At 38.4% G+C, this 16,112-nt stretch overlaps 1 protein-coding gene across 1 annotated transcript in view; it reads right to left on the minus strand.

The window, feature by feature from the left end:
- LOC130580826 (catenin delta-2) overlaps positions 1-15,102 on the minus strand; it is a gene marked incomplete at its 5' end in the record, with an annotated part of 92,351 nt that extends 77,249 nt beyond the window's left edge. Inside the window, 2 exons of the mRNA XM_057378579.1 lie at positions 5,019-5,192; positions 14,917-15,102. Of these exons, the coding sequence (XP_057234562.1) occupies positions 5,019-5,192; positions 14,917-15,102 (360 nt within the window). The remainder of the gene's footprint in view (positions 1-5,018; positions 5,193-14,916) is intronic.
- Between the last annotated feature and the right edge of the window lie 1,010 nt (positions 15,103-16,112).

Here is a 16,112-nt window from a genome sequence, read left to right on the forward strand (position 1 = left end):
AGGGACATTCTAACCAAAGAGCCTCCTCATTTCCTGCTGAGYATGATCAAACAYGGAATGGAAAAGGAGCTAGAAAGAACCAGTCTAGGAATGCTACAGTCTCAAGAGACTGATACTGACTTCAACAGAGCAGCACTTGTTCCTCATGGTACATTCAAAGGATAAGAAAGGAGGAGAGCAGCAGAACTGCTACCTTGGACTTGCAGAGGCCCAACTTTGGGCTGCTGAGGAGGATCCTTTGGGAAACACTACTGAAGGGCAGAGAAGCTCAGGAAGGCTACACATTCTTCAGGCAGGAAATCTTAAAAGCTTGTTCCTGCTGTTGACAGAAACAAGTCATCCCTGTMTGTTAAAAGGTGAGATGGTGGGGAAGCCTGGATGAATAAAGAGCTTTGCTTGAGCTCAGGAAAAAACAAGGAGGGTTCTTCCCTTCCCTTTGGAAGAAGGGAGCTCTGGAGGACTACACGGATGTTTTGAGGTTTCAGGGAGAAAATCAGAAGGGCCAAAGCCCAGCTGGCACTTAATCTGGCTACTGATGTAAAAGACAACAAAACTGTTTCTATAAATACAGCAGCATTCGTGATTCTGGGAGTTCAGAGCAACAGGTCTTGCAGTACTGCAGTAATGTCTGCAGGTAAACTGAGATCAGCCCAAATTCAGCTGCAAGATACATACACACAGACACAGTAATAAACAGATATCCTAATATTTCCTTTCTTCCTGAGAGGCTGATTTTGTTCAGAAGGAACATAACCTTGGATGCTTGACATTGTTAACTCGAGGACATTCTGCATTTAACTTTTTACAGGCTCAGGAGATTTAGTACATTAATAGCCAATTGACCAAGGTGAAAACTAAAAGAACTTGCCACTTTCATTTTCACCATCTGAGGAAAAGTACTAATGCTAGACTACATATAAAAGATCATCTTTTACAGTATGACTCTTGTAATTTTAAACCATGTAATTTTTTCAATCCAAAGTATTAAATTAAAAAATATATGAGGTTGCAGAAAGAACKTCTGGTTTGAAGGGTTATAGTGGGAGAGATTTCTTAATAAGCAGACAATTGTMTTTGGAATATCGCTGAGGGAGTCAGCAAATCTTCTTTTTTCTTATTTCTACATTTTTGCACAAATTTGGTTAAACACAAATTAAGTGGCAAAGAGAACTAACAGACCTCCCAATGAAAGTCAATACCTAATGGGAAATAAAAGAGTTTGCACTGCTTCCAAAAGCATATCTCAAACCTTATTTGTTCAGGGAAAACTCCAGGTAAGATTGATGAACAATGTGTTTCTCTAGATTTTTCATTTCCTATTTCCAAGCAGCTTTAAATTTCAAGTTCATATTAAGTATATTACAAAAATTCTATTTGAAAAAAAAGAAAAATCTTAGGTGGCAATGAAAGGGAGTAAAGCCAAACCCAATGGCCACGCTTTTCACATGCTGCTCCTTCTGTCTGAAGGGTGTTTATGATATAGTGAGATTAGAATTGTTAAGATTTGATGAGATGAAATATTTTGGGAAGCAATTACTTTCCTAAAACAGAAACACTCCCAGTGCCAGGTGGCAGCTGAGCTCTGCAGAAGGTGTAGGTGGGCACAGCTCCAGGGCTGACAAACTGCCCCTTTGCTCTCAGGCAGCAGSACTGAGTGTGCTCCGAGTGTGGATTAGTGGCAGCCACCAACCCTGTTGGGAGAGACACCTGCTGGTGTCACAGGTCACTGTCCCAGGCAGCAGTCAGACCTTAAGCAAAGTGGTACCCTGGAAATGATGTGGAAAACATTAATTTGCCCAGTCTTTCCAAAAGAGTTACATATTTGTCTGTGTAATAGTGACCATTGCAGAAGGGCCGTTCCTATTTTGCGTAGTTGCATCAAATAAGCACACAAATAAAAAGAGAGATCTCTGTAAGGACATGCATGTAATTTTCCATGTCAAAGATGTTTCTTCTTCAGATTCCAATCCTAGTGCCCTCCTGATGTCACCACATCTTGGTGCAGAACAAATTCTTGGTGGAGAAGAACAAATGACCCTGTTTATCTGAAATAGCCTCTTCCAAAATGAGTTTTGCTTTGTATATAAGATGGAAATCTTTTTTCAAAATCAGAATATATACCAAAGTGAACACTTGCAGTTGTGAAGTATGCCAGGTTAGATTTTCACATTGAAAATATTCTTTCTCATACCTCAAAATACTGTTTTATTGATAAAATTTCATTTGGATCTCTTAATATACTTGTCACCAGGAGGCTCCTTGTTTGATTTGTTACAGACTGTGTTTGGTTTAATAATAATTGCACTGACCCATTATTGCAGTAGTCATTATAAAAAAACCCAAGTTTCACTTTGCAGATGGGTAATATAAGTCAAGACTTTGGTCCAAAGTGTTTCATTTTGACACAGAAAAATTGTATGTAAATAAAAGTATGCAATTTTTTTTTTCTTTTACATTACTATTTGGCTTTAAACTGAATTCCTGCACATGAAGCAGTGCTAAAAATGTTGTACAGATTATGTTTCACCATGTGCATGTGTTGATTTTATGYGTATGTATCACTGAGAAACTATATTCCCTGAAATAATGAAAACTTTTAGCCTTTCTGAGCTATAATCCTTAAAGCTACATAGTAGTGCTTTCTTTTTGTGCCTGAAATTCTCCAAAGTAGTCTAGGGGATTTAGACACATATCATCTGTTAATTCTAGWGGCAGACATTTATCTAAATCCCCTACACAAGTTTTTATTTTTTAAAAATTACTCAGGCTTCCTTTTATCTACTCACTTTYCCTGCGTAATAGTATTGGCTAAGCACTGCCTGTGTTAAAAATATTACCTCTTGGTCACCCAAGAGGATTAGACAGCTTTGTACCAGAGGAACCAAAAGGGTGAAACAGCTAGGAAGGAATTATGCAAGTGTATCAACCACATCGTGTATTTTTCCAGAAGGGAGTGTATCTTCTGGAGTGTGTGAGCATGCCTGGTACGCTGGGTGCCTCGTAACAGTCCGTGGTTCTTCTGGCATTAAAATAATGCTAATTGGAAATAAAACCACAACTGCTATTGCTGTTAATATTTATAGCAACGTTATTTTTCTTCATGCAGTTTGCTCTTCTCTCTTTCAGTCCATCATAAAATTCTTCTTGAAAGAATTCAAATAAAAAAAAAAAAAAGAAATTCCATTCTTTATACAATTACCGCTTCTTGTAGGAACTAAAAAAAAATTAAAATCTCCCTTGGGAATAACCTCTTCTTTTAAGAGTTTTCTCTTTTATTTCAGTAATTTAAATCTGGACTGCAGCAGTGGAAAGGAGAGGTCAAAAGGTGGAAACATCAGTGCTTATGTAATCCCCAAAGAGGATTACTCCCCTCACAAAAATGGCTAGTATGACATGTGAAATTAAGGATATTCATTCTCTGTCTGCACATCCCTTGTAATAGAATTGGTGAATCTTTAGAAAAATAGAGCAATATGAGAACAACTCAGCTTTTCCCATGGTATCAGCACAGATAGTATTAAACTCCAAACCAGTTTTTCTAAGCCAGCACTCGTGAAAGAGCTCTGCAAAGCCTTCCTTCCTCTCCCTGTCCCCTTTGCCAACTAAAGTATGACAGGTATACAGATTTATTAGAAATGGGAGAAGGGACACCGCTTGGATTTTAGCACTTCTATTAGTCCTGGCAAACATGCATGCATTGTTTTCTCATTTGGACTAGAGCTACACCCATTCCCAGATGGATAGAACACACTTATTGCATTTCTCTGCCAGGATTACACCATCTGAAATACTCTACAGCATCAGGATAATAAAAGCATAATGATTTTCAGGCACAGTCTTTACACAGGACAAAACTCACTGAACAGATACTTTGTTAAATCATTTTACATGCCACTGAATGCAACAGTCAAAAMCATTTTTTATCTTTGGTGGAACACAATTCAAAAAAAAAAAACCCAAAAAACAGTCATATGCCTTGGAAGAGCTAGTGAGTGTGCCAACCCAACTTCCAATAAAACTTTATGGGAAAAAGAAAACAATTTCTCAGTGCCAGCGCTAGTATTTCAAAATGAATGCCTGATTAAATTGGTATTTACGTATCACATACGAATATTTGATGGTTTAAAACCCAACAGGACATCTTCTGAAGACAAAACTTCGATCACTGCAATTCCCCATACGTGACTGTTTCCATTGTAAATGAGAAAAATTCCTGCTGAGAGTTAATTTAAAATCAATGCATTACAGTTACACCACAGGATTAGACAGTTAGTACTTCCACCCAATTAAACCAGTTTACCATCAGTTTCAATAAAAAGTAAATGAAGTCCAATGTTATCTTGAATTTTACTGAGCTGTTCTAAATTTAGAAGTATTTTCTTAAATTTTTCACTCAACTTGCTGCAAATAATACATGAMAGAAAAATGGATCTTTTGAATATAATTGAAAAKTAGGATTAGCTGGAATAGAGTGCCKTGAYTGCACATTTCCTTGCTCATTGTATATATGTAATCATATTGTGGATGTATTTTAATAATGCCTTATTTTTTACAAAAAGTAGATGCTAAGATTACTTGTGTTGGTTCACATCATTTATATCTTCCTCTGCAGTGCTCTGGCTTCTCCTAAGAGACAGAATGTCAACCAATTTCMGCAATGACAAAACAATATGGTTTCATTTGATTGCTACCGGTGGCATTTTTGGCTCATTTTTCACAGCTCTGTCACCCAGGATCACAAAGAACTGCTTCTCCTCATTTGGATATTGGTTTTCAGTGGCAATTTTTCATACTTGACTTGACTGATGTGATCTTCACTGCTGTATGCTGACATTTGCTGTGATATGACTACTCAGGACTTGAAACTACCCCAAATTTGACTGCAGATAGCTCTATGAAAGCAGAAGGTTATTCCACTACCAGAAGCAATTAGGTACATTTCTATCACCAACCTGCTGTCAACTGTAGGATTRCTTCAGAGATGAAGAAGAAATATGTATTTGTGTTAATATTCCTACCTTCCAACTCCCAGCAGCCAARTTCTGCAGTGCCCCTGCTGCCCCCTCCAGCGTGTCTGGATTTGAGCACTCAGAAAGAAGTGTGAGGTAGGGTTTGACTATTGAAGGGTGCCACAGCATCTGGATTCCTTTGGGTGGTTCTGCACAGTCTGGGAGAGGTCCTACGCCATCCCACTGTTAGAAAACACAAATCAGATTGTCAGGAAGAACAGTGAAACACACTTGAGAATTGCCTCAGTTGAAACTCTAACATCTATGAAGGCATCTGCCCATAAACAGATGTTCTCAATTTTTGCACACCAAGTGATTCTCCACAGAGGAACCAAATTTYGTACTCAACATTCCTTATAGACGAGCTATAAGATTGGCAGAAATCCCAATGTTTTAGCTAGCTGACATAACAAAAACACTGYACTGCATGTATTTTCTTGTGTGGGAACGGAAGCCCAATGCACATATCTTAAGCAAATCTAGAACTTGCATGGGGAGAAGAGATTGTCCCTTCACAACTCTCTGCRTTCTGTCTCTTCTCAAGAGAGGAAAAACAACACAGAATGGAAAACTAAATCTTTCAAGGCCGTGAGCCCTCCATCCCATGAAAGACACAAGTGTGACAAGTCTTCCCCAACTGCACAACTTCTCCTGGCTTCCGACAAGGAGCGTGCAGGAGGTGTTCCGCCAGCCAGCCAGATGTGTGGGCTGACACGCCGATGCAATTGGCAGAACCCGCTCTCACAAAACACACCCTTCCTCTCATCACATACAAAGTGTTGCCATGAGAAACAACCCAAGTCTGATATCCAAAATGTGCAATATTTAAACCGGGACAACAGGTAGCAGCAAACTCACTCTCCCCAGAAATACTTTGTTCCAGGAAAAAAGGGATTCCCCTCTCCAGTGGAGTGCACAACACTTGCACCGAAGTATGAAACGTCTCAAAAGAAAATACAGACTTTCTTTTTGCCTTTTAAATGAAAGTAAGATGTGGAATGCACTTTCAATAAAAATTTAAATGGAAATCTACTTATATATTTATTGTATATTTTGTTTTGTACAGATAAAGAGATTTAAAGAATTCATGCCATTATTGCTACTGTTAGGAACAAGCCTCAACTTTTTTAYAAAATATCTTTTCTAACACCTCTGACATGCCCACATTGTGTAAGACAATAAAAAGTAAACCTTTTAGTACCTTGGGGTTAGAGATTCCTGTGTCTATATAAATAAAAAATCTGTACCATAACATTAGACATCTACTAGACATACAAATATAGCATGAGTCAAATTAACTTCTGGTTTAAATCTGCAACAATTAATTTAACTAGTCATGAGTGCAGGAGAATACTTGCACTGGGAAAGACCTAGAATCTCTTGTTTTCAGGAAGTATCAATCATTTCATTTACACTAAGTTCAAAAATAGAGTATTTATATATTATAAGGGACAATCAAGGAAGTCTTCTTGAATGACAACTAATMCAATTTCATCAGTGCTGTGTAATTAGTACTTTTGAGAATGGAAACAGTATTTTTACTAAATTAAAGCAGAACAAACACCAAACTGGAAAGTTAGAGGGACCATTCAATACACATGAGCAGGTACCAAAACMCAGAAAGCTGCTCAGAAGTGAAACTCACTACACTGGACAAATGTTACAAAGCTTAAAAAACTGGCATAGCAATACCCAGTGCTGGCTGAGAAACTAGAGGACAAATGTCTTCTGGAGAAACAATGCCATCAAAATGACACTAYTATAGTGCTGTGCCTTTGAAATTTTTAATGCATTTCTGCCTTTAAACCAATAGATTGTTTTTGCTGCATGTGACTTGGTTCTCCTTTTTACTCCTTATAAATCACCAGCCTTGCCAGAAATGAGTTCTTTTCAGCTCATAAAAAATACATTAAAGCCTGCTTCTTATTTTAACTCTCAGAATTCAATCATTTACACTGTCAGTTTTTTTTTTTTTTGAAAACAAATGAGAGACATATCTTACAGGTCAAATCTGACCTCACACCAGGTTTAGACTTTGCACTAATGAATGACTTGTGATGTCCAAGGGCACCAATTCAGGTCTTCACTTGCCTCATCCCAACTTGCACGAATTATGCATTATGCAACTGAAGACTGTTTGCACAGCTATTTACCGTATTTTTTCAAGGACAAAGTACATGAAATGCATCAAATGTATCAGATTTACCCATTTTTGCATATGTGGAGGCATAATTTCTTTTTTTTTTTTAATGCTCAGGTATTTATATTCTTATGATCCCAAGGACTACGGAAAATCAGCTGATATAAACAGAGCCCTATATACATGTTCGTGCTGTGCTGGCRCATAGAAAGCACTAGAAACGATCTAGCAGAAAAATTAATATTTAATGTTGTTTTGCCATTCTGCCCAGTAATGAGAAAACATTAGGRAAAAAAGTGAGACAAATTACTGCATTTCCCTGCCCTTCCTGCAACTCACTTTTAGCATGATTGCATTAATTTATCACCAACTGTGAGGGAAGACCCTTTTCTCAAGACACTGTGATGCTTCAGAGCCTGTGTAATAATGATGAAAATCTTTGGTACCACATATGCATGTGGCAGGGAAGGCACAGGAAATTCAGTGACCCTGGAAAATGTCCTGCACTGCTCTTCAAACACAATGTKTGCACCCAGAGCARCTGAGYGGCTGCACAGAGAKGCTGTCACTGYCCRCCACACCRTGCTGGTTTTGGCTGGGGCAGAGTTAATTACCTCCACAGTAGCTGGTATGGGACCATGCACTGGATTTGTGCTGGAAACAGCGTTGATAACTCAGGGCTGTTTTAGTCGCCTCTGAGAGCACTGACACAGCCTTTTCTGCTGCTCACCCCTCCCCATCCCACCAGCGAGGAGAATGAGGATGCAGAAGAGTTGGGAGGGAATACAGCCAGGACAGCTGATTCCAGCTGACCAAGGGGACATTCCATATCACACGGTGTCATGCACAGTATTTAAAACTGGGGGGAAAAGAAGGAAGGGAGAACATTTGAAGCACCGGGTTTGTTTACCCAAATCATTGTTAYGYRTGATGGAGCCCTGCTTTTCTGGGCATGGCTGAACACRGGAAGTGGTGAATGAAYTCCTTCCGTTGCTTTGCWTGCATGTGGGGCTTTTGCTTTYCCCATTARACTGTTTTTACCTCAACCCACGTGTTTTCTCACTTTTACTCTTCTTCACCCCCACCTCACTGGGCGAGTGGCTGTGTGGGCTGAGTTGCTGACTGGGGTTAAACCAYGGCACCWTCTSTGCCTGTGGCAGCCTCTTCCCTGCAGGGCTTCATGGCTTCTGGTGCCTTTTGTGCAGCTGAGACCAGGACCTGAAGCTGCACAGCCCAGCTGTTGGGGGGCATGTGGAACTGAGACAGGTAAGCAAAGAAGCCATTGCAAAGGAGATTTTCCCAATCTTCATTCGTTTTGTATTTCATAAACATCAACCACCTGAGCAAAAACAGTCTTTTTCCCCAAGTGGTATTAGAGTCTATGTCTAAAATAGGGGTTAAGGCAYGGAAGAAGTTGCTTTGAGGTTCACATTTCTAAATATTAATGAGCTGAGGCAACATCCTCACCCTTTAAACACCTCTACCCAGTAAATTACCAGAAGAGTTACTGCACTGCAGCCCATCAGGAATGATCAGGAAGGTCTATTTGAGATACACTGGGGCTGCAGTAGGAGCCTCTGAAAAAAGAGGATGACTACATGCAATTACTCTTCCTAGATGATACTAAAGAGGAAAAAAAAAAAAAAAAGTCATAAACAAATATTCCTTCCAGGCTTCCCTCCTTCAGCTGAAATTACCCACATATATTGTGGTTGAAGCTGACAAACTGCTTGTTACGTGGGTGAGATACAAATCTCTCATTTCCTGAGACTGTTGCAAAGAAAGGGTGAAAGTCAAGAAAAATAAAAAGCCAAATACCAAAATCATTTAAGAACAACAGACTTCTGATAGTAAGAGTACACTAATACAATTTCCAAATTTTCATATTAGTAAGGAATTTTGAGACAAGAAAAAGATCATTCATTGAGATGCTCTTCTGAGCAGCACAACAGATTATCTACCACCACTTTTCTCATTTTAGTGAAAACAAGTCCGTATTTGTAGTGCAATTGTGCTGAATACCTGGGAAGGCTCCAACTCAGTAAGAGAACTAGACTGCAAATTCTGGGGTTTGTACTAATAACCTCAAATTGGTGGGGTTTGCTTTTAAATAGGTATCACATGACCACAGGTCTTCCTGTGATAACAAAACAACAGTGTTTCATGTTAATTTATTACATATGAATACTTCCTTTCATCCAGTCTGTACCAAATACCGCTACAAAAAAAAAAAAAGAAAAAGAAAATCTAGGCAAAATTACAACAAAACCCAACAAGTCTAAAACCATCTAGACTTCTCTCCAGTGGTCCTAGACATCTGGCATAGTCTGATAATTCTGTAGCTATGCTCCTTGAAACAGCAGTGACAAAATTCATACGAGCCATTACACAGTGSTTACTAAAACCATTTCTGAAATGCCAAAGGCTTTTAAATGACCAGGCCTCCTGGGAAGACACTGGAATCTCGTCCTGCATGTCTTAGTGGTGGTGGCAGTCTCTGCCAGCTGTCCCTAGACATGTCAGTCCAATGACCTCTTTTGGACACCTCTGTCCAAGAGGTGCATTGGCCAACGCTGTCAACAGCAGAAATGGAAAATTCGGCAACAAAAATTCACCAAAGTCACAGAGCTTGCTTTCAGGGCTGATGAGAATCCATGCAGCTGATACAAAGGAGGCAGGAATTCCACTATTTACATCAAGTCAGCCTACAGTTTAGACATCTAGGACTAAACAAAGGTGGTGAATATAAACGAAGGTGTCAACTGACACAGAGACTACAGGAGTATGGTAGGAGTGGGCAGAGCTTATTGCATAAACAATAGTACCCTCCCCAGCTTGACACAACAACATTTACRATTATAGGAAAGATGTCTGAAATGCTTTCAAAACATTTCAACGTATTGAATCATTATAATTAATTCAGATAATAAATCTAAATTGTACTTTATATTATATATTACAMTTAAAATAGTTGTCTATGCCTTTATTCAACTTATTTATATTATGCTTAGCTAAAAAAAAAATATTGATTCAGTTTGTGCATTTAGTCTTTGCTTAAAACCAGACCCCTCCCAAACAAAGGGGGATGGAAAGGATGTCATTAAATGCCCTTCTCTCCACAGAAAGCTGAAACTAACTGGCTTTGCAGTCTATTCCACAAATTGGCAAATACAAATTATGTTTAATAACCTTGCAATTTTGACTTTGAAAACAAACAGTGCCATAAATGACACTGAGAAGCTCACAGAGTATCTGGGAAGATGCTGTGTAGGCAAGGAAGAAAGCAGAAAGAGTTTTCAAAAAGCTCTGTAAGAAATCGCTCAAGACAGTTGACTCTTGTGACTCAATGCTTGGCAAAACCACCTTGTGCAAGACAAGGAAGTGGAAACAAGTGGAAACAACATTCTTTCTGAGCAAGGGAATATTGGCAGCCTTTCATCCCTAATCTCAGTTTTCAAATTATTGGTTAAAGCCAGGAGCTGCCACCATTTCTCTGTTCCTRTGCTTATTAGCTTGGTATGGCTCAGTACAGTATTGATGTATCCTTGATAGAACAGTGGTCTCACCACATGAAAAGAAGTATCTGGCAGGTTTATTTTTTATACTTTTTGAAGTATTATTGCCTTAAGCCTGCTATTTCACCTAGATAGAAGAATTTATAGGCCAATTAGCAAGCATGCTAAAGAGGTGTGCCAGTCAATTCTTAATGATATATGACTTGAAATGTTACTGTTATACCTTAAGGCTCCTGACAGAAGGTGAAAAGAAGGTCAGGCTCATTTCAGAAGTGTCACTTCCAATCAAAAAAACAGACTTTGGGCTAGATTCTGGTGTGACAAGAATGATCACAGATGGGGAACTCGAGAGGAGCATGAAGCTAAGAAGTCAACTTGTTTTTCTTAGGGAAGAAAGGAAAAGAAATGAAATAGTGCCACATGTACACATAATGGGCTGCATAACAAGAAGTAAAATAAGGATCAATGACAACTCCCTGGTGGTTTTTTTTTTTTACAGAAATTGGACCATACACCTTATTTTCCCTAACTGCTTTTTGTCATAGTCCTTGTTTCTCATACAGTTCAAAGAATAAACCTGTTGGTAGCAGTGAGCATGCCAGCAGCGTGAACAACAGTGGAAATATCAGTTTTCATCTGCAGAGTGACACAATACAAGACAGAGAGGTTGATGTTTGCAAGGTCCTAGTCAGGGATGAAGGGCTCTGTGGCTGGAGAGCTTATTGGGTTGAGGGTTCAGCACCAGCTGATCACAGGTAAGCAGCAGAGGAAAATGAACAAACAACGTTGACAGCAGAGAATTACAGCCCTAGAGGTTTGAGACAGAAGTCAGGTGAGTGTCACTTATTTTTCCTGAGACCTTAACAGAAGCTTTGCTTTCTRTTTCTCCAAAGATAAAACCGGTGCTATACCAAGACTTTATCACAAACCTTTAGCAGGTTTGGGCCTCTTCTAACATTCAATTTGTGTGACAAAGCAGATGCCTCAGGAACCTCCTTCAGCTGTGGTGAAATGATTGTGGGCTCTTTTACCACCACCCACCTTTATTCTGAAATGAGGAGAACACTTGTTTCCTGTGATCCTAAGGGAACTCCTTAAGCAAAGTAATTTGAAAGGTATCATTAGACCTATGATCTGAACAAAGACCATCTCATATTTGATTTCAGTACGTACAGAAGTTGCTGTTGGTATCGACAACTGATGTCATTAATAAAAAAATTAATTCCAGTTTGTTCTTGAAAGGCCTTTGAAAGAAGCCACATTTTATACTATCTCTCAATTATGTTCTCCTCTTCAAGAAACTTATATGTGACTGCAACTGAAACACAACCTAGAAAAACTGGGATACTTGCTTCCTTAATCATAAAACAAAGAAATTAACTTCCTCTTTCATTATAGAGAAAACCCATGAGAAAGTGATTTTAATATCAAGTTTCTCCTGTTTTATGGTTTAAGAAGCCAACTCCCCAGCGCTGTGAGGGATTTTTTTTTAAGTATGGAAAAATGCAGCTTCATCCACATCCTTTGTCTAAAATGATACATCTGGTTTTATTTTGCAACTACAGTAGTTTTGCTACTACTTTTTTTACTAAAACTTTTATCCAAAAATTAAAGATTACCTCATAAATGCATAAATAGACTTCAAGAAAATACACCTAATAATAAAGAAACTAAGTTACAGTGATAGTGTAATAGCAAAACTTCAAAATTGCATTCACTAAAATCTGAACATTTTTGTCTCCTCACTGTTTTGTAAATATTATCTCCTGAGGGAGACTAAAACAGCAATTTTGTTATTCAAAACCCCCATGCACTGCCAAAGAAAAGAAAAAAATACCTATACCCTCAACACATATTTTCTGGGGACATAAAAGGTAGCAATTACGGACGGGATGCTGCTCCCCTATACTGAGGTGTCACAATTGACAGAGACGTCCCTGTGCCTTGTGCTTTGTTTGAAAAGATAAAACTCTCAAATATTAAAGGACCCCAAAGACAAAGAAGCAGAGAGAAGGCAATTTTTTACGCAACTGTGTCCACAATTGAACAAATATCTCTGAACATATTTCTGTGCTTATTTTTGCAAAATTAATGGAGAAAAAAGTTACATTTACCCCCATCACAGTTTGAGTTATTTTATGCTCTTAATATAAATGCGGTTACATGAAAAATACTGGTATTCTTTTCCATTTTTAAGGAGTGATTTGGAAGACCTGTTTCTGGCATGGTGATTTTGCTGCATTGCTTTTAGTGGCACTCTAGTTACCTTGATAATATGTTAATTTGATAATATACTTTAAAACATTTGGTATGTTCAACAATACATTTAAAACATTTGGTATGTTCAACAATAGAGGATTATGGAGTGAAAATAACCTGCAGAAGGCTCACAATGCTCCCTTAAAATTCCTGAACTGAATAATATCCACATGTGCAAGATGAAGTAGGACATCCAGATTGAAAGGAAATTAGATGAAAATTAGAAAAAAATATAATTAGAAAAATATTTCTAATACTTTTAAGGCAAAGCAGTCCTGCGCACAACAGAATCAGTTCTGGGAAGAGTGAATTTATGTCCTTGCCACAGAGAAGCCTACAGATCGTAAACATAAGTGTGTAGTTTTACTTTTCTTTGGATTAAAAAAATTACAGAAAACTCTTCCATTAGGCAAACACAAACAGCTCTGAGGAGACCTTTACCACAACACGTGCTGATAATGAGCTCTCATAGAAACGGACAAAACACATCTGAGAGCTGGCAAGAGCACGTACATTGTAAAGGTAATCCACCAAAAGAGCTCTGTTCTTTAGCCTGGAGGAGCAAAAAAGTGCTTTATAGGGAGCTGTTAAAGTACAGAGAAGCCCTATGGGAATACTGAAAGAGTCAACAGCACAGAGTTAAAAGTACCAATCTGAGATCCAAAAGTCATCGAAAAAAAATAAGAGGAAGACTTAAAAAAGACTTCAGATAGTGAGTGTCTGTGCATGTGTTAGTAAACAGAGCATCAAAGAGCAGACCAAGCTGCAGTGTGACGCATTCATATCCAGACATGCTATTTTTGGCTCCTGCACTTTGAGTATGCAAGCCTAGTGTGTGAGAACTGTTAATTCAGGAACAGGGATGATGACTACTTTATGGGGTAAAATTAGTTTGCTTTGACACTTTTAATCTCACTGTAGCCTAATACTGGAATCCCAACAAAAGGCCATAATAAATTCAAGTTATCTGATGATGGAGTTTAAGCACAAGAGTAGGTCAAGAGTGCTGCATTTTTCAGTATCCAAGTTTTAGCTTAGTAATGTTACTATAACTTTTCCACACTAACACAAATTGGCTTTACGAGCTCAGGAATATTTTCAGTTCTCATTCACATCATTTATTCAAATACCCTGTGAACCTAATTGCTTACTTAAATAAATATTTTCTTTGAGCAATCTGAAGCAGAAATAAACTACAATGCAAAAAAGTGACTAAGTGTAGGAAGAGGTGGAAAATTAACTGCTGCCAGCACAGGCTGTCTGAAAAAGCCCATAAATCAGTAGCCATTCTCATTGCTATTTAGAGTGTGTACTGATACAACTTTCTCCTCAATACATTTGCCAGTATTCCCCAAATAATATGTTCTTAATGGGACAAAAAGGAGATAAATACACTTTAAAAATCAACCTACCCAAAATTATAACCTGTCAAATAACTTAAGGAAGCAATCAAGGCTTCACTTTTGAATCCTTCTTTGGCAACAATCTTAAATATTTCAAAATATGAATACTTTTTCAACATTCACTCACATTACTTAATTGAGTCCTGTACAGTTTTCTCTCAACATGTAGAGGCATGGTATAAGACTCACTTGAAGCAAGTGCATTTACATAAGCCTGATGTTTGCATCAAAACCTTCCTACACACACGTGGCTCTGTGGAAGTACAGTATAAAGTACATGCAGATTACACTTTTCATTAGAAATGGCTTCCTTTCTAAGAGCATTTGAGAGTATTTATGGCACTCACAGTGTACCCATGACTACAGTTTCCAGGTGCACCACATAATGCACAACTTTCTCAAGCAAGAAATGTAGATTTCATTACTCCACAGCCATATTCTGCTTTAAGCTCTCAGCTAATTAACAAGGGCAACAGTTTTGTATATTATGCGCCATGCACTTAATTTCTAATACAGTGCATTAATTATTGATATTGTAAATGATGGGCACTTCAACTACTCACAACGCAGCTGCAAATAACTTTCATTACCTGATCTTGTGATTTCTTTTTCTTCTTCTTCTTCCCCCAGCACCCTGAACTCTCTGCATCTTTTCCATTGGCATCACCACAGAGTAATCCATCGAGTTCATCTGTTCCCATCTGCTGTCCCTGAGATGTTTCTGCAGCTAGCCTGTATGAGAGGTTCCTCAAAATGCACACACAGTTTTCAACGGTCTGAAAAGGATGACAAAGAGAAAAATAAAGAAAACAAAACCAGACAAAGACTCAAATCCTCCCCTTGCTCACTCTGAATGCAAAGTGGAAGGAATTTCATCTATCTTTGCACACGCATTTTCCCAGCACATTCAATGTGCACATCTGAGTGCTCCCCAGGTAATCACAGCTTAAGAGATTCAGAAAATTTTATGGTAGCAAATCAGTAGTCTGGACAATATTTTTTCTTGGAGTCTTTTTACTATCATTCTGAATTTCATGCTGGAGCCCCTATGAAACACACACTGAGGTAAAAAGTGATCAAGAGAACCTGAAAAATGTCAGCAAACTCCCACCTCAGTGAATAGAAAATGCTACAAATAGGAAATGGCAATAGATTCTGGGTTTGGTTTTCTCCTTTTAAAACCAGAAACAACCTTTTTTTCCTGGCATAAATTCTATATAAATTACCATAAAATTGGGATCTGAGTCCCATTTCGTAAATACTTGTAGCATGAACAGAAGATGTTTCTCCAGCCCCAGAAGTAGGATGAGAAATCTGAGTTCTTGCTGCTTTTACTGCTTCTATCCAGGCTGCAGACAGACACCTTGTGTGCAGCCTTTCTCTTTCATCCATTTATCCCCCTAATAGGCTGTGCCTTCTGTAAGAGATGCAACCAGGAATCCATAAATGGATGAGACCCAGTGGAGGAAAATTCACTTGTAATTCAACCTAATTTCTGCAAGTCTAAAAGAAGTTCAGTTTAGATGTGAAACCCACTCATTTAGTTGGTTCAGTTTGGTTTGATTATCCCTAATAAGAAGGATATGAGCTTCATTTTCTGCATGCAAGGAAAGCATGGTTAAAAAGGCCATTCTCTATCTATTTATATTTATTTCAACTGCTCCTAATGCTCCATGGAGATAAAAAGCAATAGCCACTACATGCCAGCTCTTTTGCTCCATTAATGCAGAATGGAATAATTGTGAAGCTTTCAGCTCTACTGTGTTCTGCCATATTCACCAGTGAA

Source organism: Malurus melanocephalus, unplaced genomic scaffold (genome assembly GCF_030028575.1).
Source record: "Malurus melanocephalus ecotype Western Australia unplaced genomic scaffold, MMel_1.1 scaffold_365, whole genome shotgun sequence".
NCBI classification, from domain to species: Eukaryota; Metazoa; Chordata; class Aves; order Passeriformes; family Maluridae; genus Malurus; species Malurus melanocephalus.